Source organism: Eumetopias jubatus, unplaced genomic scaffold (genome assembly GCF_037043125.1).
Source record: "Eumetopias jubatus isolate StellerSeaLion01/CBP00866 unplaced genomic scaffold, mEumJub1_p1.0 scaffold_3, whole genome shotgun sequence".
Lineage (NCBI taxonomy): Eukaryota > Metazoa > Chordata > Mammalia > Carnivora > Otariidae > Eumetopias > Eumetopias jubatus.
Window position 1 is genome coordinate 56,827,171 of NW_028274809.1, and position 23,182 is coordinate 56,850,352.

The 23,182-nt window shown below is 51.3% G+C and overlaps 2 protein-coding genes across 3 annotated transcripts; both read right to left on the reverse strand.

Annotated features, from left to right (window-relative positions):
- Positions 1–267: 267 nt before the first annotated feature.
- On the reverse strand, positions 268–1,635 carry HOXD4 (homeobox D4). The gene is made up of 2 exons (XM_028125543.1): positions 1,200–1,635; positions 268–605 (listed from the first exon to the last, which is right to left on the reverse strand). The coding sequence occupies exons 1-2, from the start codon at positions 1,633–1,635 to the stop codon at positions 268–270; spliced, it is 774 nt and encodes a 257-aa protein (XP_027981344.1).
- Positions 1,636–21,660: 20,025 nt separating this feature from the next.
- On the reverse strand, positions 21,661–22,931 carry HOXD8 (homeobox D8). Of its 2 annotated transcripts, none has more exons than XM_028125303.2 (2): positions 22,337–22,931; positions 21,661–21,953 (listed from the first exon to the last, which is right to left on the reverse strand). In XM_028125303.2, the coding sequence occupies exons 1-2, from the start codon at positions 22,929–22,931 to the stop codon at positions 21,661–21,663; spliced, it is 888 nt and encodes a 295-aa protein (XP_027981104.1). The 2 variants fall into 2 exon arrangements, with proteins under 2 accessions (XP_027981104.1, XP_027981100.1); XM_028125299.2 differs by having other exon boundaries at positions 21,661–21,956.
- Positions 22,932–23,182: the final 251 nt, after the last annotated feature.

A 23,182-nucleotide genomic window follows, 5' to 3' on the forward strand; every position in this document is an offset into this window, starting at 1 on the left:
TAATAACTCGCCAAGGTTTATGTTCTCAGTAGCTCCTGCCATATGAGAATGTACTCAGAGAATCCCGCCCCCCCTGCCACCCCCATCCCGCTCCAGGGAGGGGGCTGCCCTCGGGCAGGATGCTAACCTAGTCCGAGGGCGGCCTGCGTGTCCCAGGTCCACCCCACAGTACCTTAGAGCCCGGGGAGGTGACAGCAAGCCCGGCCTGCCCCCGCAGCTTCGGCTCAGCCGGGAGCGCAGGGAGGAACGGGCCCGGGGTCCCCACGTCTATAAGGTGGTCAGGTCCGTGTGGTGGTCCTTGGCCAGCGGCTGCAAATGTTGGCCGGGAGCAGCTGAGGAGGAGCAGGAGGAGGAGGAAGAGGAGGACGACGAGGACCTGCCTTTGGTGTTGGGCAGCTTGTGGTCTTTTTTCCACTTCATCCTCCGGTTCTGGAACCAGATCTTGATCTGGCGCTCGGACAGACACAGGGTGTGAGCAATTTCAATCCGACGGCGCCGCGTCAGATACCTGTTAAAATGAAATTCCTTTTCCAGTTCTAGGACTTGCTGCCGGGTGTAGGCCGTCCGGGATCGCTTGGGCTCCCCGCCAGTGTAGTTGGGGTTCACTGCGAGACAGAACAGACAGCACGGTCAGGTCAGCTCCCAGCCACTCGTTAGGCCCCTCGCCACTGCCGCTCACTTCCTGGCGCGCCCCGAGGCCCCGCGGCCCTCCCCGCACACTCCCCAGCCGGCTCCCTTCCTCCCTCCCACCCTCCCGTCCCCCCTGCCCCGCGCACGCACACACGCGCGCACACACACACACACACACACACACACGCTCACTCCCACCCACCCTCACACCCAGCAACTCCCCCAGGCTCCCGGGCGGGGATCCCCAAATGTGCTCCCATCTCCCCGGCCCGGCCGCCAGCTCCAGAATTCCCAAGCATTTAGAAATCCCCCTCTCCTCTACCAGGTTCCCTCCGCTCTGAAAATGGAGTCCTCCCCCACCCCACCCCCATCTCCACCCCCTTTTTCGCCCACAGCCAAGCAGCCAGCCACATGGTCCCGGCCTGCTCCCTCAGCTATAAAAATTTATGGAGAGAGTAATTGCGGCGCCCATTGAAGCCCCACACGCCCCCACCCACTCGCACCCCCTCCCAGGGGCCCAGGCCTCCAGGCTGGGGTGGGGACTGAGAGGTCGCTGGGCTGTGCCTTACCGGAATTCACGTGCACCTTCTTCATCCACGGGTAGACCACAGCGGGCTGCTTGAGTGCCGTCCCGGGGGGCGGCTGCTTGGGGCCGCCCGGCTGGCTGCAGGCCCGGGCGCTGGGCAGAGGCGCGGGCGGGGGCGCGGGGGGCGCGGGGCACGGCTCTCCTGGGGCTCCGTAGTGGCCGCCGGGGCCACTGGCTTCTTGCCCGTGACCCCGAGTGGGCAGCGCGGAGCCGGGCCCAGGGCCACCGCCTCCGAAGGTCTGCTCACCGAAATCGGGCCGTGGGTAGAGCCCCGGGGGCTGGAAGTCTGCACCCTGCACGCCACCGCCGTAGTAGTCGGCGCCCTGCTCGCCTAGGTAGCCGCCCTGCAAATATTCCTCGCACGGAGGGAACTTGGGGTCCACATACTTGGAGTTCACCATATACGAACTCATGGCCATTAATTTCAGAAGGTAGAAAATACTAATTTTTCTCGTGTTGTCTTTTTTTCTCCTTCCATAGGGCCCTCCTACTTGCTGTCAACTGAATAAAGTTGGCGGCCATGTGACCAGGCCAGCCAATAGCGAGGGAGCGAGTTTATCACCGGGTTGGTGAGCATCTCATAATTTTCACAAATTTAACTAAATAACATACGTGTAATCAAGTGACTCGCCATGGCACATTTGAAGGCCCCCACCAGATGTTAATGTAGTTCTCTAATCCCCAGCACCCTCATTCCTGGCAGGTAATCCCAGCTTTTGTCTGCCACCGACTTTGTTAACCTCGAGGGCCCTCTCCACGCACCCCCACCTGAAAACAGCCCCCCAAAATGGGCACAGTTCAATTGGGGGGAATGAAACCCCAAATCTGTCAGGCTGCAGAATACCACCAGGCGGGTGGGTGAGGCAGCCTCTGAGTTAGGTGGAGTACCCCAGGCAGGCAGGGCTCCCGCCCGCGGGAGCGGGGACTCTGCCATACAAAGGCCGAGTCCTGGCTTTGTCTTCGTCAGGGTCACCCAAAAGTTACAACAATCTGGCTGGCCTGAATCAAATCAGGCAATGAGTAACTGCCAAGCTTTCTGTGAGTGCCCAGGCTGGAGTGTTGCTAGCCCAAGCCGGTCTTGCAGGTATGGCAAGACTGTTACCCGCCTCCCCACCCCCAGCTCATGCAGGTGAAGGGTGGGCCTGGAAGGTGGTGATGGCACCCCCACGTCACCCAGATGGGCTCCAAAGGACCCTGCACTCCTTCGTCCTAAATGGCCTTCTTCCCACATGGCGATCAATGACCAGTGAGCCCCCTCACTGGGCACCCTCTGACCTCACCTCATACTCCTTCAGGGCAGAATTGGGGTTTGGGGGCGTTCCACCCTGCTCCCCAGTCCCCCAAAAGCTAGCCCTTTGGCCTCACATTCATGCAACCAATTAAGAGTTTACACGGGAGCCTCTGCGGGGCTTCTCGAGGCAAAGACTCCACTATGGCATCAGGCTCAGTCCATCCTCCTGGAGTCTAAGGTAATAAAACAGAAAGAAAACTGACCGGCACCCGGCTGCCTCTGGCCTCTGCTTCCGACTATGGCTATTTCGGAGAAACGTGAAGTTTTTGCATCGACCATATATTCCCCTAGAATCGAATCTGTGACTATGTGGCTACCACACAAATTCGGTTCTACAGGGTATATATAGACAACGTTACTAGCTCCAGGTTCCACCCAGAGTGGGTACCCAGACCGCTGGCAGCCCCGGCCTCTTCCTCGGAGCCATCACCAGCCCGACGCAGCTCCTCGAACTTTCAGAGAGGGTTCAGGTAGCTTGGAGAGCTTGGTGAAAATCTGCAGCAACGAGTTCCCCATCCTTGTACCAGGGCTGGCGTGACTGAGCAGCCAAGAAGAAGGGACAGTCTTCTTAAGAAAGAAAGACAAGAAAAGAAGAAAAAAATAATCCATCCCGGAAATGGCGGCTTTATTACCCCCCCTCCAGATCCAGATAACCCCCCCCTTATCAAGTGGTATTTTCCTGAAAGGTGCAAACGCCCTCAGTGGCAGAAGAAACGACGCAAGAGGGGAATATCCTCCACCCATTCTTTATTCCCCAGTGCGGGGGCAAGCCAGGTTGGCTGACAAAGCTCATTCTCCCAGAAGTCTCACATTTACCTTCCCGGGCCCTGTGTCGGGCTGGCCGCTCTGTCCCGCTGCTGCAGACCCCGCGGCAGGCACTGCTTGCAGGCACGGAGCTGCCCTGGGCTGGGGTCGGCGCGCTAATGGTGAAGGGCAGGGCGAGGGGTCATTCGAAATCATTTACAAACATATCACAAAGTTTCATTATTTCTGCTTTGCCGACAGCAGCACACAAGAGTACAAAAGTTCAGGAATTGCACCCGCCCCAGCGCCTCAGCGCCGTCTAGGGCTCAACCCCTGGTTTGGGGCACGAAGAACACAGACACACTCAGGGCCCGGATGGGCTTCAGGGACAGAAGGATGCCCGGGCTCAAGAGGGGCTTTTGGATCTCTGACCATAGGCCAGAGGTGTTAAAATTTTTTTTTGATTGTTTTGATTTTCTCCCTTATCATTCAAAAATTAGTTTCAGCCTTATCCTGGATCTGGTGGGGTAGAGCAGGGACACTCTCCTCTGTCCCCCAGCCTGGCAAAATTGGCTCCCTGCTTCTACTCTGCACTTTGGACACTCCCCACCCCAACCCCTCCATCCTTTGGTTCCAGGGCTTCTCTATTTTGTAGGTATTTCCTGGGTGTCAAATCTAAGGAGAGTCTGAGGCTGCCCCACACCAAATTCCCTTGTTCAAGGGGGGGGTTCCCCCTCAACTTCCCCTAATGCCCAGCGCTCCCACACACCCACCTGCCTGGGGACACTGGGCCTAGGCTTTACCCACACAAATTGGGGGAGGCTGCTGGGCTGGGTGGGGACCCGGGTGAGGGTACACATTTTCATATTTGTTAGACGCTGTGACCTGCATTTCACCTTACTGCTCCACTTGTTCAGACAGGTCAAAGCCAACGAGTTATTGATGAACAAAAGCGTTAAATATTCACCTCCCGCTCAACTGCCCATACAAATGCTTTTGATCTCTCGGGCTTTTTGTGCTGTGTTCAGCTACAGGGTGCCGAATGTGGGTTTGCAAGCGAGGAGCACTGGCAGAGATAAGCACCCAGAGCAGGGGCAGTGGCAGGAAGGGGGCAAAACCAGGGTGTCCTGGGGACACCAGATTTTCCAGCCTGGAGCCCAGAGCTGGTTTCATTTGGGCCAGCCTGATTAATAGAGGGGAACTATGAACTGGGCAGAATCTCCACTTCTGGGGAGGAACACAGCCCCCAGGAAGTCAACCAGGCTGCCCACCCTGGGAGGGCAGAGAAACCTGGCCCAGAGCCAAGCCCTAGCAGGGTCTTCCACCCTGGAGTAAGGGTGTCTCACCAGAGAGCAAGCGTGCCTGGCTTCTATCGCCCTCCTACATTCCATCCCCATTAAAATAATCTCCATTTTGCAGTGAGGGAGGCGTCACTGTTTCTTCCTTAATTCTTCGGCCACTACCATCACCTTAATGAGATACTCTTCCTGGAGATTTCACAGGCCGCCTCAGAAATGTACCTGTCTTCCGCGGCACAGGCAACTCAGAAAGATCCAAACTTCTGAGCCCAGGTCCCCAAAAATCTCTGCCCCCCACCGCAGCCCTACCACCACCACAACCACCACCACCATCACCACCACCACCACGACGTTTGCCTGCAACACTAGCGGCTCTGGCGCGAAAATTCTCGAACTGCAGTTCCAGAGGAGCAGAGGTGAACCAGCAGGGTCGTATCCCTCCCGCCTTGCTCAGCCCTTGTCCCCAGCCCAGAGCCCAAACCTCTGGGGCTGGGGGCGGGGGAGGGGCGGGGAGGGATTTCCACCTAAAGCTCAGAATTCGCAGCCCTTCCCGGAAGCAGACCAACTCCACATACCCGCAGCCGTAGAGGGTTACGTTTTTCTTTCTTCTTTTTTATTAAAAACAAAACAAAACAAGAGAAGAGAAGGTTGGCCCAGGCTGGACCGGGTTAAGCTAGGCTGGGCTGCGGAGGGGAATCGCGTTGATGCGGCGTTTAGCAGGCTGGTTCGAGCAGAAAGCGATGCTCGCCGAAACTTGTTAATAGGGCGGGCTGCTAATTAGCTGCAAGCTCTTAACAGAAGCGCAGGGCAGCAGCGGAGCTGCACCTGTGCGAGCTGGGGAGGCCTGGAGAGGCCCAGGAGACAGGGGCGAGAGCCTGCGGTGTGTTCTCTTGGTTGGGTGACTGTGAACTAGGCCCCAGAAAATCTATCCAGGAGCACAACTTAGAGCCTCCACTCCCAAAGAGAGCTCGCCTCGCACCGGCCGCCCTTCCACCCGCCCAGTCTTCTGGCGCGGCCCTTCCGCCAACACCTCCCCAGTTACCAATACCGCCTCTTCGCAGTTCGGAAGAAACGGGAAGGTACTTACAGCGGCAGTCTCTCACGGCCCCGAACCTGTTGCAATGAAAACGGGGGTCACTTAAATTCCACAGGATAATAAAGCAGAGATAGAAGATACACAGAAAAATGACAAGGCCCAGGCACCCCACCAATACCCAGACCTCCCCGCTTCGGGTGCCGCCCCCAGGAACTGCGCCAAGTTCTCCGCGGAGCGCGAGACCGCAGTCCTCAAGGGCAGACCCGGGCAGTAGGAGAGTATGGCCCCCGTCACCTCCCCCACTCCATGCACCCTTGGGCAAAACCTTACTGGTTGCCTGGCCCGACTCAGGCTGCCTGTAACAGGGTTTCCCCAGTGGGAAAACGGGAAGCGAGGAGAAAATGGGCCTTTGTGTGTTTCCTTATGCACAATCAGCCGGGTGGGCGCAAGTCCACTGTGGAGGGGGCAAGCCGCTGCATCTGTCCCCTGCCCCAGCTCCCCGTCTGCCTCGCGCTGGGCGCAATTCAAACCCCTTTCCCAGTTTCAGATTGGTTTCAAATTCCCCAGCCCCAACTAGCGCCCCCAAAACCTGTCTTCTCCTTTCCAAAGAAGGGCCAGGCATAACTGGGACTTGCCTTTCCACTTCTCCAATTCAAAACAAAGAGCAATTTCCAAGGGAAATGAGGACCCAAATGATAACCAAAGGAGGAGGAAAATCGATGGGTTTGAAGGTAAATGGCAATGCTTTAGATTGTTCCGCAGCTCTCTGGAAGTGACAGCATTTTGTCAAGCATTGCTACTGGAGAGCCCACAAAGCAATCTTACAGAGCCATACTCCTCACAGGGGCTGGTGTCCAGCTTTAAGTTTTCATCTATCCTAGGATGGCAGTCTTCCCTGAGAAATCGCAGAGGCAAAGCCCTCTCCTTCCTCATCCTTTCGCCCTTCCCCCCCTCCCCCACTCTCGCGCTCTCTCCACCTAGGCTACCACTGTGTAATTCCACGTCTGAGGCAGATGCTCCATTAGGAGCAGGAGAGAGACAGTAAGTTCCTTTTGTGAGGTGGGAGCCCTCAGTTCCTAACTTTCTATGTCCAGAAGGGAGCGGAGGAAACCGGGATTCCCATTCCATTTGTTAAGTTGGGTTTAGGCTAAAATGAAAATTAACTTCTCTGGGACTTCTCTCACCCCAGGCAGGAAGAAGGCAGAGAAATTCCCCACCCCTGGAGCTGTCCTGGAAAAAGTAATAAGTGACTTACTGGTTTTCTCTCCTAGTGGGCAAGGGAACTGGGAGTAGAACTGTCTCCTTCTGAGCCTGGCGCTAGCTGGAGCCTCTCACTTCCCTATTGCTGCTCCAAGAACCAAGCATCTGCACTTGTATGCTCTTAACCTAATTTATGGTGGGAATTATATTTTGGCTTGTCAACTCTCAAGCCATAAAACAAAGTTTATTGGAATCACGTGCTCGTAAATAGCCACTCAGGTCTCATCTCTGCACAACCATAAATAACCCTCGGCTTTAAACTTTTATTCACTAAATAAAGGTTCACTGCAACTGTTCTCTCACACTTAAGTAGTTCCAAATATTCAGGATGCAAGGGGGGTCATATTCATATCAATACCCTGGGCTTTTCAAATAGCATCTTTTCAGAGAAGTCTGTTTAAACTGGGAGATAGTGCTATTTCGAAAAGACTGGTTGGTGGGCATGTCTTATGATTCTTTGGCTGCATTCACTGTGAGTACCATCAACTCCTTTATTTCAATCATTCTCTAGCTCTAGATGTGGTAAATAAAGAGGAAAGTCAAAGGCTCCTCCTTACTTGCTTAACCCGGAATTATTTGAGATTTTTGTTCAAACTTCAACAGAAAAAAGGGTGGTTAGGGAGAGGCTGGGTGGGCTTGGGGTGGGGGTGGCATTTGGGGTTAACACTTGGCTCTGTATTGTTGTGGATGGGCTCAGTGAGAAAGGTGAATGTAGCCACATGCCTAGAGGTTTCTATAATTTGCTTAGCTCTGAAAGGGGAGCCTTTGCAAGTGACCAAACTGCTTAAAACAGCAAGACTTGGGGTTGGGTAAAGTGAGAAACTGGAGAATAGCCCCATCGGGATCTTTGGCAACTGAAGCTCTAAAAGAAGGTTATAAAACAATAAAACAGCCCTGGTGTGAAGGGGACAGGGTGTGAGGAAGCAAATGAGGTTCTCAGGGAACCCAAGCCCAGGAAGTCAGATGTCCCTGCTCCCACAGGGCTAGGGGCTCATGGTCCCTGCGCCCAAACCTGAGTGAAATGCTACGCCCCCACACTGCCACTCCCACTAGAGGGTAAGCCTAAGAGAGAAAGAGGGAGTGCGCTCTCCTGCTGAGAAAGCCCAGAAAAGGAGCTTGGGCCCCAGCTCTACCCTACCGGAGAATCTGACATTCTGTGCTGGGCTAGGTGGGGGTGGGAAAGATGCCCCCAGCTCCCACCAAGGGGGGTACATAAAGAAAGAACTGACCCCCAGCACCCTTCCATGGCCCGCCAGAGTTTCTACCAATCAGTGTGAAAACATGTGTGATTTTGACTATTCGGATGAAAAGAACGGGAGTTATGTGTAGGTTTGTAGAGTACACACACACATACATGATTTCTAAATCAAATTCAGTTGCCAAAGTTCTCATCAGCAAGTCCTACCAAGCCCATGAAAGAGATCCCTCTCTACAAAGATCTCTTTGCGTTCTAACTTCCACCCATTCTCTGGGTATTTCTAAACTCATTTCCTGATTTGACTTTCATTTGCTGAAAGGGGGGGAGCTGTTAGCTCAGACTATATGGCATTTATTTCTTAGCCCCTTAGGAGGACCTTTTTCTTTTACAGTTGGTGGTATCCATTTTTAAAATATGAGTAAAAAGCAACCCTTTAAAAAATGATTTCTGATTCTGTTAGGACTAGGTGAGCCGCTTAAAAATTAGTCCCAGTTAATCCACTAAAAAAAATACTTAGAATTTGAGAGATGGAGAAAAGCTTTCTTTAATTTTCCTTAATAAAACAGAATTAATCAAAGGATGTGTGACTTTCTAGGCAACTGTGTGAGCTTTTCATGGGGGGTGGGGTGCAAGGAGGAGACCGAGCTGAGGAGGTGGTTGTTTGAAACAATGCCGGGTGCCTGATCTGGGCTCAGTAGGTATTTTTAAAATGAATGGTAATGAAGGGCGGTGACTGGGCTTGCTTGCAGTCTTCACTGTGGCTCACACAAGAAGATGAATAAAATGACACAGCCTGTTCTGTATATTGACATGATAACAGGAAACGAACCAGCCATGCAGAGGAAAAAGGAGGAAAGGAAGACATTGAGGCAGATATCTTCAATTACTTTCTAATCTCAGGGCAGCCAGGCAACATGATTAAGGAGAGAATGTTCACCTTCTACAGTCTTCCCTTGCCCCCAAGCTGCCAGTGTCCTGGGCTTCTGTGAAGGAATGAGGGAGTGGGGATAAGAAGGAACAAACCTGGTCTAAGAAGAAGGCCGAGCGGCAGGGGGAACAGCATACTAACTTGGGCCACTTTGTTGGAGTTTTCTCAAGGAGTTTCAATGGTGGTGGTAGTAGTAACAGAAGAAGAGGTGTGGAAGGAGAGGTTGAAGCCTTCTTTAAAACCTGCAATGAATTCGTTTTGGGGAGAAGCAGGACTCTGGGCACTATCCCTCCCCATTTGGCTGGAAAGGGCCAGTCCTGGGAATTCCTGCCCAGAAAGCTCCCATGAGGTAGGGTCCCGTGTAGGGCTCCTTTTACAGAGCAGCTCGCAGGAAAGAGGAGAAAGTGAAGGGGCATCAACAGGTATCAGCTACACTCCAAGTGTAATGAGGTCTGCCCTCTGTCCACCCTAAGGGCCCTTGCTATGTGGCCCCCAGGGAAGAATAGTCTGACATTGACTTTTAAGAGGCCTCTTGCCCAGAGGGAGTATTGAGCTCTCCTCTTAAACTAGGTGTCTGCATAACCAGGATAGGTAGGGATGGGACTTTGAACGAACTCCCTAGGTAGGGGGCAGATGGAAGAAGAAGACTACGTAGGCGCGTAGGCCTGGTACTTGGGAACACAGGATGCGGGTAGAGCCAGAGAGGAGCTGAGCAGGGAGTCCCAAACAGGAGAGAAATATGATCCCATATTCCTGGCACTATATTCTAGCACTTAAAAAGGAACACTTCTCCCACTACCCTCAACCCTACCTCCTACAATGGAGTCTGCTCATCTGAGTTCTGGCTTGGTGTCCTCTGGGAAGGAAAGGTGACCCCAGAGGAAAACTCCAGTAGTGAGAGATGGGATCCAAATGAATGGGCCCTGAGACAGGGCCTTTGATGATGGAGCTGGGGGCTAGAAAAGTCTCCAGGGGTCCCAAGAAGGGTAGGGTCTGGGATGGCCATCTTAGTACTTTGAGAAACAAGAGTGGAGGTTAGATGGCACAGGAGTTGGGGATGGCTGGGGATTGCAGCACTGCCCTATGTCACAGGCCAAACTTCATCTGGCATGGTTGGTGGCTAAAGAAACTATATGTATTTTGAGAGAAAATCTGACCCAGGTGAACTCCTGGGTAAGCCAAGAGAAGTAGCTTGGCTAAGGGCCACAGAGGCTTTGTTAGGAAAAGTCTACAAGCACAAGTCATGGAAGCCAGGACTAGCGGTTGGAACCTGGTTGCAAGGGGTGTGTGCATGTATGTGGGTTTTAGCATGAAATAGTATTTACATAGCTCTTTTAAAAAGATAGAAAGAATCTCAAAAATCTGGAAAGGCTGATGGAGATTTGGGGGGATGAGGCCTCTCCAAGATACACCCTGACATCAGTGTGGCCCAAGTTACCTGTGGCTCAGCCATGGCCCTGGAGCCCAGATCTTGGAACACAAGCAGGTTAAGAGGGAGTGGGACACATCGGGCATCCTCCGCTATTGCCCACTGGCCTTTTGCCTTTTTACCCTGCTCCAGATTTCATGAGGCTAAAAAGGGGATACTTGCTTTGGTGGGTATGACTGACAGGTGTTGGTGGAGGTGACTCTCTCAGGAAAGGCCTGCCCTCAGGAAAGGCCTGAAGCCTTCTGTAGGAGTCACGGATGTGCCTGTGTGGGTGCAAGTCCTCTTCAATCTGCCCATCTGCCCACTGAGTGGGTAGGGGCACTTTCCTTCTGGATGCATCCCTGAAGTCCACCCACAGGCAGATGCCAGACACCCGAGACCTGAGGGGACAGGGCCCACGAGTCCCACTACAGCAAGAGGAAGTGCCCCAGAACTATGTTCTCCTGGGTCTGTCACTTCCTGTGTGACCAAGCGTAGGCCTGTCTTCTCCTCTGTAGATTTCAAGAATTGGGTGAGTGAACCAGGTCTCTTTCAGCTCTAAAAGTCTAGGCCTGATGTTGAGCAGAAAAGAGATAATAATGATAAGCAATATGTATTGAATGCTTCTTGTGCGCCGAAACACTGTTTCAAGTACTTAACCAGTGAATTAATGTGTTTAAGGTAGTCAGAATAGCGCACAGCACACAGTATTGCTATGTAAGTAAAAAAATCTTCATTAACAACCTTGAAAGTACTCTTATTCCTACTTTTCAAATGAGGAAACAGGCCCAGGGAATTTGCTCTACTCGCCTAAGATTACAGAGCAGGTAAGTGGTAAAGATTTGAACCAAGGCAGTCTGAACTGGGAACATACTCACCTCTTTAAAATCTACAAGTTAGCAAGAAATCAATGTCCCCTTCCCTAAATGGGAGCAATTATTCAGCCTATGGGGTAGTGACATTTAAAAACTCAATTAGGGAGGGAGCCCCAGGCACTATGGGGGTTGCTGAGTGGTAAAGGGAATTTGGCCCCTGGACACCAAAGAACCATAGAAGAAGCAGGAGAGACACTTGGCCAGTAGTTGGCAAATATAAGCGTGCTTCTTAATTGCCTTTTGGGAGAGTGTTTACAAAATGCAGGTCCCAGATATTCTGATTTATTAAGTCTGGCCTGAGACCCAGGAACCTGAATTATAAACACATTTGAATGCAGGTCTTTATTAAAGAATCATTGTCCTTAAGTACGGAAAAGAGGGAAGAAAAAGACTGCATTGCCAACAGACAATGGAGGGTCAGTGGCGTTAGGTCGGGGCCGACTGTCGAAGTCGGGTGTCACAGTGGTGCAAGAAATGACCCGTGGAGCCCACCAAGGTCCTGAAATGGGCGCAGGGGTGAGAGGAGTGTGTGTGGGTGGTGTGGAAAAGGGCTGAGATGTGCATCTGCAGTGTTCTAAAGCTAAAAAGTCAATGAAATCCGCCCTCTCAGCCTCAAGGGAGCGCAGAGGGAATCCCAGAACGCAGGCCCTGTGGTAGGAGAGTCAGGGCGAGGCCGGTCCACCGGCCCCGGGAGGCGCTGAACGTCGTGCTTTTCAAGGCTGCGGATTCTAGGTACCAAGGATCGCAGTAAGGGAAGTGGCAAGAACAGCAGCCCAGCCTGAGGGGGATGGTTAAACACGTCTTGTCCTACCGCGGAACCCTAGTTTCCTGCTTCTAGGAGCCCAGCGCGCGGAAATCGCGCCACCTCCGGGAAGGCGGAGGAAGTGAGGTAGCCTGCCAGCCTGGAATCTGCCTTCAGGCTCCGCAGCCTCGGGTCGGCCTAAGCTGCCCATCCCGGGAAGCAGCCCTCTGGGGGTGGGCGCAGTACCTCGGACCCTCCACAGAGGCCAAAGCACTTTGCGACAGGAGGAGGAGGAGGAGGAGGAGGAGGAGGAGGAGGAGGAGGAGGAGGAGGAAGAGGAGTCACTTGTCCTCCCCTCCCCCCGCCCGCGCCCGGGGCATCACCGGCGCCGCCGCAGCGGGCAAGACGCTTGTCCTACAGCGCCTCCTCCTGGACAAGGCGTCAGACAGCCGAGCAGGGGGGCTGAGCCCGCCGGGAAAACGCGAGGCTGAGGCTTCTTCGCGCGGGTGGAGATCTTCCCGCACCAGAGGCTGGGAGCCGGTCCCTCAGTGTCTCCTGGGGCGGCCAGAAGTCGAGAGGATCCTGAGACGCCCTCCCGTCCCACCCCCCAGGCTCTCGGCCCAGGAGCGTGCATCCCCCATTACTTAGGCGAGTCCAGGCGGAAAATCCCTCCAGTTTGTCCGTTTATTTATTTATTTGACCACTCTCTGCCGAGCCGCTGGACCCTGCAGAGCCCTCGAACGTGCTGCTCTGGCGTAACAAAGTCCGGGAATAGTACGGCTGAAGGACTGGCCTGAAGTTTGGCAGTTTGAGCAGAAGCCCGGAGGAAAGGCCTTTTCCTAAAGCAGAAGCACCAGGCTGAAAAAAATCTGTAACACTTCCCCGAGGATCACACATAAAAATTTTCTTTTAAGGTGTTAAAAGTGCGTGCGTGTGTGTGTGTACGTGTATGTGTTACTTTTAACACCTTCAAAGAAGATCTGGCTTCCCTTTGGCCACTAGCTCGCATTTGCAGAGTGTTTCTAAAGCACAGATTTAAATTGGGATGGGGTGGTGAGTCAAGATGATTGAAAATAACGTAGTCAAGGACAACATGTTTGGCTATATTTAGCCTGAAGGCTGGAATAAAGGAAAGATGAGTAGCGAATACTAAGGGAGGGAGGAGTGAAGAGATCGGGTTCTATCTTCCTGCTCTCAGTCCACTCGCCCCCTCCCCCATCCTTGCCTTATGGCTGGATCCCCGGGCTGGGCTATTTCACTGCACATGCGCCAGACGCCGAACGAGCGTGCGTGGCAGGCGCTTAGGGAACTGAACTGTTAAGAGCAGCTTGCGCAGCGCTCTGCGGTGTCCGCCAGCGCGCACTGCTTGCGTGCTTACCTGCAGAGGAGCTTGGACGCCCCATCTCAGAGAGGCAGGAAACGTACTTTCTCTTTTCTTTTCTTTCTTTCTTTTTTTTTTTCAGGAAAACCTGTATTAAAACCCCCAGCCGTCCCTTCTGATTTGCAAGCCCTGTTCCACCAAACCAACAAAATCGCCATGTTGCCAATGAACACTCTCAAGGTTGTCATTTGGATCAGCAATTTCACATCCAGTACACGGCTTCTCTTGAGTGGTTAATCGAGGCGGGGAAAAATCACCCTACGTTCAGAAAGCATGACTTATCCCTCATTCTGCACAACCATGAAGTCTAAGGGACTCGTTCCTAGAAAGAGGGTATCTATTCACACCAATTCCGGAAAAGTGGCCCTAAATTGGACTTAAATCGGAATTCCGAGTTCTTCGTGGCTTCTCCCTAGCTTCCGGTGCCCCCGCGTGCCCTGCCCCGCGGCCGCACTGCGGCAAGGCCGTAAATACCTCTAACAGCTGCCTGCCTGCCCAGAGTGAAATACTGTCTTTGTTCCGATTTCCCCTGCTTCTCTAGCTCAGAAAACAGAATCCTGGCGAAATATATTTATTTGAAGGAGCATCTGACAGGAAAATACATTTGGTTTTCAGCCCTGGTGCTTGGCCACATTTATAATAGCGAGTTTTGCTCTTTTCCCTGGTCCCCATGAAGAGTGCAAGCCCAGCTCACAGCCCCACCCGTAAAAACACCGAGGCTCCGACATGTCAGTGGCTCCCTGAACTGTAAACGGATAGAGGTTCGGGCTGAGGACGCTGGGAGTTACACTTCCTGGCTTGTGAGCTCTTAAGAGTCCAAGTGTTTCTTACTTAATTTTTTAAAAATTGAGTTTAATTTTTTTTTAATTGGGTTAACAGGGACAATGGGGGCATTTCCGGCAGTAGCAAAAGCGTTAACTAGTCTTCTCCTGGCCTAAGTTCAAATGTGATTTGCAGATTATTTATTCCCTTAAATGCAATCGACCATTAAGTTCCAATAAGCCCTTAATGCTACCACAGGACTTACAAAGAACCCTTCAGTCTTTCTTATCTGCCCATGACCTCACCCTCTGCTGCGTAATAGGACCTGAAGCCTGCCTCGGTTTTTAGTCACTTGGTCGCACTCAGCCACCCAATCCAGGGAAAAGCGACTGAAGCTCTGAACACTAGAGCTTGGCCATCATGGCCACAACTCCTCCCCACCCCCACGCTTGTCCCAGCCCACCTAGGGGGCTCCTTAGGCTTTGGAGCTGCCAGGGGACAGGCCTACGTGCCTCTGACCAAGGGCCTGCTTTTCAATAGGTAATGCTTTTTACCAATATGAAACAATGATCTCAACAGCCATTGAACCGTAGTGGCGAAACAGCTACAAAATACAGACATTCCAAATAAAAAATATCACTCAGTTTCTTATTTGTGAGATCATAGCGATCCACGACAATTCCTCAGCATCAACTGGCCACAAGTAGTGGCCCTCCATTTTGAAACCGGCGTGATTCCATCGTCAATTACTAAAAATACCTTTCTACACAGATGTCATTTATTGTTTGGGAACACTTTTATGGCCAAAACGATTACAAAGGAATATTTGGAATGTTAGGATTTGCCGCTGGGTGCTTTGGAGACGATATTCAGCGGTGCGCAGGTCCACCCCATGCGCAATGCGGCAGATTGTCCACAGGTTTTAATATTTCACAAGGTGTTCATGAAGGAATAGTCAAGAGGATTTGAGAGATGCATCCTCAAATGCTGTTCAAAATCGGTGGGATTAAAGAGCGTTCTTTTTTTTTTTCCTGCAAAGGATTTTCTTTTGATGCATAATGTTTCAGTTCAGTAATTTTGAAGAACAGGGTAAAATGTTGCTATATAACGTTTATTTGTAGGCAAAAACCCACAACAGGGCATTTAGAGAGCAAAATATCTACCCTTTTCCTATTCTGGCAAATAAGAAACACACGTGATATTTGAACTTAAACATGCTTTGAATTTCTTAAATATGTATTGATTTTTACCCAAGACCTGCACCGATTTTCTGATCCCGTTCCCTCGCAAAGCATGTATCCATTTTGTGACATAAAATAATCCAAATTCACTTGATAGATTATTAGATGTGGGAGGAACCTTTCTTAAGTTGCTACAAAAATTCTCTAAGAACGAGAGAAACGGTTAAAAATATTTAAAATTCCATCTCATACATAAGGCCCAATAAACCATAAACCCTAGAAATTAGCCAGCATCACTCACCAAAGCCTAGATTAACAAACCAAACACATCCTGGGTACGCAGAATCCACCCCACCCCCACCCCCAGCCCCAACCCTCAAAAAACACCTGTTAGCGTCCCAGATACCTCTAACCACAGACAAGCCGCGAAACACTGCTCTATACTACCGAGTGCCTTTAGTGACCCACAGCACAGCTAAGACGTCCAGGAACCATCTACAGATTCTTCCCAGGGTGGGGATTGAGGGGCTCTCGATCCAGTGGGGTCCGATCTGCCGGTCTCCACCTTTCGGAATCTCGAGGGGAAATGAGGCTTCCCTTCGACTTCTGAGCTCAGCCGGACCCCACCCGGGGCCCCAGGGGACGCCTGCTCAGAGATGGAGTGATTAGGAAGCAGGGGGCGCAGACAGCCACCCCGAGGTACCAGAGAAGTATAGGGAGTCGGGCCAGGCTCACCGGGCTGCCCAAGGGGGTGGGCGCCTGGAGCTAGTCGGCGGCAGGGCTGGGGTGCGGGGAGGGGCGACACTTACCCGGAGGCTGCCGAGCAGGAGGCGGCGGTCGGCCGGGGCGGCTGCAGTAATCCATTAGGCGCTGCCGGGCTACGCGCACTGGGGGCGGCAGGGATCCGCTCATGTTGGAGAAGGAGTCGCCTCGGAACCGCGCGGCTGCAGTCACCCGGAGCAGGCCGGCTGCTCCTGGCGGGCGGTGTCCGCGCCGGCGGGGGCCTCGGCGCCCAGGGCTCCTTCCGGGCTCTCCCGCCCGCCGGGCTCCCCACCGGCTCCGGAGGCGGCAGCGGCGCGGCCCGAGCTAAGCGGCGATGGGGCCACGTTGGGCGCCGGGCGGGAGCGGAGGCCGCCGCGGACCCCGCAATCCCGCAGCCGGCGACTGGATCCCACCTCTGCAGAGACAAAGGTTAGAAAAAGAGGGGGTGAGGCTCCAGGAAGGCAGAATGCGGGGGGAAATTCGCCTGGGAAATCAGGAAAAAGGCCGTGAAGGCGAGCGGCGCCTGCACATGACCAGCCGCAGCCAATGACGACCGCAAATAGGTCATAAAAAGGTCTATTACCAAGTTGTAAATTTTCTTCAAACAAAAAGGAATTTGCTGCAATTCCTTGCGGATTTTGCACATACAGCTCGCAAGCGCCATGTTTTTTCCTCTTTCTTTCCCCGCTATCTTCTGTTCTCTCTCTCTCTGTTCCTCCTCCTTTTCCGTCCTTCCTCCTCTCCTCTTTCTTCCTCTCTGCTTCTGTCTGCTCTCTCTGCGTCTCTTGCCTCCATGGTTCCTGACTCTCACCTTTTCTAGGAAGTATTTCTTTTGCTCTTTTTTGGTTTGGCTCGAAACCTCTGCTGAATAGAGCGTTGTGTTAGAGGGGAAATGAATGCGGTGGACTGCACAGGCGCTCGGGGAGGTGATCCTGGCAGTCACCCCCCTCCGAGTCTCCTTGCGCGGGTCACTTGGCTTCTCCTCCCCTCCCCTCACAGAAAGGCCCGCTCCGGAGCGGCAGTCAGGCACTTTCGGTTTTTGGCCCTCTCATCTCCAGGCAAGCCAGCCCCAGTGATCTTGCGCAGAAAACCTGGGCTCTGCAGGCCAAGAAAGCCCGCCCTCCCCCTAACACCTCTCCAACATAAATTGGGGTCCCTTCCGTTTCTTGGGGTTTCCAGGGGTAGGAGAGTCACCAAACAGCTCAAAGCCTGGAAATGGTTTTAGGTACTTGTCAACTCCAAAATAAGAGTTTGAACTCCCAATGCTTGGCATTTATCTTGGCAGAAATATCCTCCTGGACAGTGCTGGGTTCAAGGGGAAGCAGTCTTTCTGGATCCCCTCTGAAACCTCTTGCTATGTCTCCCCTAAGTGCATTTCTTATTTCTGTGCAATTTAATTCTAGTTTCCCGTTCTTCCATTGCCCCCAGAATGTTTGCCCATGGAAAAGTCTGCTCAGTGCAACACTGAAGAGGAGAGGGGCTCCATTTGTTCGGGAAAAGAGCGGACCCTCAGTTTCAGCCCTGGGAAAAAAATAGTCCTTTTTCTTCAAAGGCAGGAGTCACATTCCCTTTGCACTTCTGATAGGAGCTACGCCAGAGAACACCAGCTGAAAGTAAATGTCCTTGAGGGCCCCAGCATTCTCCTCATCATTAATGCATGGGCATGATCATCCAGGCTTCAGAACCTGCCTGAAAGAGGTAACCCATCCCCCAGTCCTTTCAAGGGCACTGTCTTTGGACTTCTGGTAATGCATTTATAAATATATGCATTGGATGTCCACGGGTAGGTTTTCTGCTATGAACATCCTCACATCCAGTAAGTACCTAAGTGAACATAGACTTAAGCAGGAAACACAGAGCACCGTCTGAAGCAGGCCATTTGTATCCCTTGAAAAGGTTCCGATGACCTTGGATGTTTTTTATTAAAGGAATTCTGTTGCCATCTGTCAGCAAAAGTCATATTCTTTCTAGAAACTGTGCTGTAACTTTGCTGGAGGGAACCATAGCGGTATCCAAGGTCCATTAAAATGTTCTATTCCCCTGTCCACCCCCAGATGCCGGAAGAATCAGCAAACACCAGGGAAGCAGAGGACACAAGCTTGGATGTGAAATAGCAACATCTTACGCATTGAAGAATAATAAAACAATGTTTTTAATTACAAAAGAAAATGTGTAAGAATATGTGGGGCAAATTTGGGGGCCCTTCCAAGCTAGAATACTTTACCCTGATCTGTACGTATGGAGCTGAACAGAGATTGCTCACTTGTAAAATTATCTAAGAATTAATCTCAATTGCCAGTTTTCCTCTACCCACATAAAAGCACAGCTTTATGACCCTCCTTTTCAGCCTGGGGAAGGGGAGCTGGGAAAAAGACTTTGCACTTTTGAAAAGGCAGCCATATTTGCACACTTTCCCCTGTGCAGAGGTAATCTAGGCGATGTGCTGGGCTTTGTGGAACCTCACAAAATGGCAGTCCCTGAACTGACTTTTCTCTAGAAACCATTGAGACCCACACCCTCTTTTGTGTGTTTCTGGTCCTCGCAAACAGAGAACCTAAATCACTTGGAAGGCTTGGTTCTTTCATTCAGTGTTAACATTGGAGGGTCCTATTTTTCTCTAAACGGTTTACAGACCTCTCTAAGCAGATTCTAAGCAATCCAGGGCCAAAAAGCATCGCCTAGATTTTCAAAGGATTCTCTGAAGGTTTATGCAAATTTCTGCAGCAAAAATGTTTGCTCGCTTCGCTGCAACCTTTGGATGTTTACAGGTTTGAGCCAATTAGGAGGTATCTTCTGTGCTCGTCACCTGGAGTCTGCATGAAACACCATGATGGGGGGTTTCTAGCCACTAAAAGAAGGTGGTGTGTGTGTGTATGTGAGAGAGAGAGAGGGGGGTGTAATTCCCCAAGGTCTTTATTTGAAGGCAGATCTATGATTTTCCCAGCTACAAAAAGAAACATATATACCTACATTTATTTATGACCAACACTTTCTGCTATGTGTAATCTATGTGGTATATGTGTAAGTACAAATATACCAAATATATACTTAGAATACCGCTTTTGTATATGTACAAATACTCTGCAATGCACCAGGTATTACAGCAGAGTTTTTTTCTGTACAAGAGCTACAATTTTACTATGGGTTGGGGGCGATGGGTCAAGAAGGTACACCATTTCCAGAGCAACACAGAATATAGAGGAAATAAGGACATTGCTGCCTCCCCATCATTTCTTGATTTCCACATCCATTCATGCACCGGGTCCCCTGAGTCTTGCCGCACATCAGTGACTCTAAAACTGGAATTTGGGGAGCATTTTTGAGTGGGAGACAGAGAATTTTGCTAATAGAGGAATCACTTAAATGGAAGGCAGCTGGAGTTTGGCCAGCAAGAAGCTCTAGCCAGCTTGCGGCCGCCGCCACCTCCACCAACCCCCCACCGCCACCACCCCACAGGCTGTTTCCTAGCCATGCTTTCAGGCGCTTGGCATCTTTGCTCTAGAAGCCAACAGCAGAGTCTCAAGCAGCACACGGAGCAGAACGTTTCCAAATCCAGCATGCACATTTGCAGCTGTCTCCTCCCGTGCAAATGTTTCTTAAGCCGCAGGCCACCCGTGACTTAAAATGGTCTTTCCTGGCTCAGGTCAGCGAATGCCACAGCCACATCCTCTTCCCTGGTTAGAAAGCTAGGTGGTGTTTCACTTCTGGCCCCACCAGTGCCAACATTTCCCAGGTCCTTGAAGTGGCAGGCGAATAGCCCACCGATGCCTGAGGGGCTGATTCAGGCCTAAGACAGATTCCATTTTCTTACCTGTGCAATAAAAACCATTCTGGAAATTAAAATGTCACTCTTTAAAAATAAACGCATCTAGAACAAGCAAAGACCTCTTCAATGTCTACCTGATGAGGTGCTTCCCATTTTGGGGGGAGAAGTATTAGTTTACTTGAATTTCTCCTCTTCTCCACTACCCTTCTTTCCCCTCCTCTTCCCTCATAAAATGGCAGCTGCAGGAGCAGCCTCCAATGGAAAATGGCTATCTTGTTAATAACAGATCTCAAACCCCACCATCAGCACAGGCTCAGCGGAATAATCTGCAATGTAACCTGGACTCTGGGTCTTCCCCCACTGGGCCCACAAATTAAGTCCTTTGCGAAGTTCAAAGTTTTCACAATATCTTTGCAAGGTTATTTAGAGCAAGATGCAGCTAGGATAGCCCAGCCAGCCCTCTCTGGAATGAAAAAGAGACCCCTCCCCTGCATTTATTTATTTATTTTTACAACGCAGTGCTTGTAACCCCCACTTTTTTTTTTTTCTTAAATAGAAGCTTTAGTGAAACGTTGCCTTCTAGTAGCCCAGGTGGTGGTTCCTGACTCAGGGAAAGGGTTATGTGCGGCGCTTAAAGACACTAGCTCTAGAAAAAGATTCATTTCTTTATTAAGGAGCTCGCTATGTTCTGGAGCGGTTGTTTACACTCGGATTTTTCTGCATTTGCTCTCAGGGCTTGTTTCAATAGGTGAGGCCATCCAGGAGAACAGCAGAGGACGTACCAACCGACATCTGAGACGCACACAAGTTGGCTCAAAATGGGCGTGCAAACAGAGCGAAGGGAATACAAATAAATATGGCACCTATTCAAAAAACGGAATCACAGCAGCGGCCACAGCATAGAGACCTAGCGATTTCAGGCGATACCAAGCGCAGTTCAAAACGAAAGCAAGTTGAGAAATGAGAGGCATTACACAAGGCCACTTGCCAGAGTGAAAAGTTAATGAGTGAAAATGTTATAATTGGCTTTTCAAGTATTCATTCACTTTAGATGATTAAATTGCCATAATTTGTATAGACTATAGAAAATTATTAGATGTCAACTATGACATTTTCCTGAAACTTTTGTCATTGGCCCAACACTTTCCCCAAGTTTAAGGAAGCTGCAGAGCTGGACTACACATTACACTCTTCAGCTAACATGTGCTTTATGAATATTTGGCCCAGACTTTTCCCAGAGATAGTACATTTACAAAACACTCACAGAAACTCTTTTAGGAGTAAACAAAAGGCACCCGAACCATTCATTATAAAAGCAGAAACGGAAAACATAAATAATACGTTTTAATCAAATAACATAAAGTAAATATTCTGCAGGCATAATTTTTTAAAAAAAATTAATAGATCTCTTTTAACTTACTCACCATAAAGAAATGATATTAAGTGTTCAAGTGCACTTGTTTGATTAATAAAGCATTTTCTATTCAATTATTTAGTGCTAATCATTAGGAAGTTTATGTTGTTGAGGCAAATCACCAACTCAGACATTAAAAACTACCATTACAAAAATATAGCAACAAGGTCAGTATCAAATTACCCTTACACAGGACAGCTCAAGCGCTGCTTCTATGCAATACTATAAACTTTTAACACCCAAACCCCTCTCAAAACGCAGAAACCTCAAGAGCAGTGACACGAAGGTAGCTTGAAATACAGGTAAAGTCCTCTCCAAAAAAGAAAATAGACGGTGTCCGACAGCATGTGTTGATCATTAGTTTTAATAGTCCATGGTCAAATTTTTAAAGGTAGAAGTTAATTTGTCAGGCCTTCAGCTCTGTCTTCCTCCAGCTCTTGGGCTTCCTTTTTGGTTTCCCCATCCTTTGCCTCCTGTCGGGAAACTGGGAATTTGTCCTTGTTGTTCTCTTTTTTCCATTTCATTCTCCTGTTCTGGAACCAGATTTTTACCTGTCTCTCAGTGAGGGCTAGCGCGTGGGAAACCTCAATTCTTCTCTTCCTGGTCAGATAAGGGTTAAAAAGGAATTCTTTTTCCAGCTCTAGGGTTTGGAAACGACTGTAGGTTTGTCTTCCTCTTCGTCTACCAGGAGCTGCTGAATTTAAAAAAAAAAAAAAAAGGAAAACAAGCATTTTAGAAATGTAATGGTGCCTCTGCAGGTTGCTGGAGCTTTCTGGAACGGGTCTAAGGGATGAAATATACACAAGTCTCTTCAGCTCTGATATATATATATATATAGAATATGCAGGCAAGAGGACAGAGAGAAAGTCTTCACAATAACTGTCCCCATCATCTTTACGCGGTTCCTACTTTACGAGAAAAAAAAGTATTACTTTATGAATAAGAGCCACTATAGCTACACAAGAAGGAAAAGGAGAGGGCGAGGAAAAGGTAGTTTTAAAGCTAGAACGTGAGACGAAAGCAGATTTCTCCCCCTCTCCCCGCATTAAAAAAAAAAAAAAATTGCATCCCAACCTTGTGGTCTCATCCAGGGAAACATTTGAGAAGGAGACGAGCTCTGATTTAAGTGGTCTGGGTCCTCGCCAATATTACCACTGGACGATTTACAGTCAGGATATTGTACCAGCTCGGCCTCTTGCTGGGTCGTAAAAATCGGCTGTCTCTGTAAGTTATCGTATCCGTAAAACTTCGCGGGCTCCCCGTGACAGGCAATCCCGCCGCAGGGGGGAGGCGGAGGATGCGGAGGATGCGGAGGAGGGGGGGGGGCGGCCTGGTAGGCTGCGGCCGGGCTGCCCCCGCCGGGGTGGAAGTAGTCCTGGCCGGGGCCCGGGCCGCCCCCACCACCGCAACCCGGCCCGGCGGGCGGCGGCGACGGATGCGGGTGCGCGTGCGCCTGCGGGGGCGCGTGCGGGAAGCCAGCGGCGCTGTTGCCATAGAGCTGCAGGGCGGCGGCGGCGGCGGCGTGGCGGCTGCCGACCTCGGGCGCGAAGTGACAGTCGTAGTAAGTGGGATTGATGGCCTCGCCCGCCGCGGCCGCCGCCGCCGCCGCCGCCGCCGCGGCCGCCGCCTTGTACTTGGAGTACAGCGGGTTCACGAAGTAAGAGCTCATCGGAGCGGCGACGGCGGTGGCCAGGAGCCGAGGTAGGGCGGCCCCGGGCGGGCGGTGCGGAGCAGGCAGGGAGCGCGCCTCAGCGCGGCCGCACTGCCGCGGGGGCCTCTGGGGCGGCTGCTCGCGCCGCCGGGGCCGGCGGGCTGCGTTGCTGCTGCCACCCGCCCGCCCGCGCGCGCGTCGCCTCTGAGGCCGGGCAGCCGCGGGCACTTGGCTACTGGGCGCTCATGCCCGGCTCTCGCGCTCGCCGC

Bases quoted from the DNA above. Each gene is read 5' to 3' on its own strand.
- HOXD8 (XM_028125299.2), bottom strand. From the start codon at position 22,931: ATGAGCTCTTACTTCGTGAACCCGCTGTACTCCAAGTACAAGGCGGCG. The intron at 21,957-22,336 runs GTTGGGATGCAA...TTTTAAATTCAG, and splicing joins TCCCTGGATGAGACCACAAG to CAGCTCCTGGTAGACGAAGA.
- HOXD4 (XM_028125543.1), bottom strand. From the start codon at position 1,635: ATGGCCATGAGTTCGTATATGGTGAACTCCAAGTATGTGGACCCCAAG. The intron at 606-1,199 runs GTAAGGCACAGC...TCTGTCTCGCAG, and splicing joins GAAGGTGCACGTGAATTCCG to TGAACCCCAACTACACTGGC.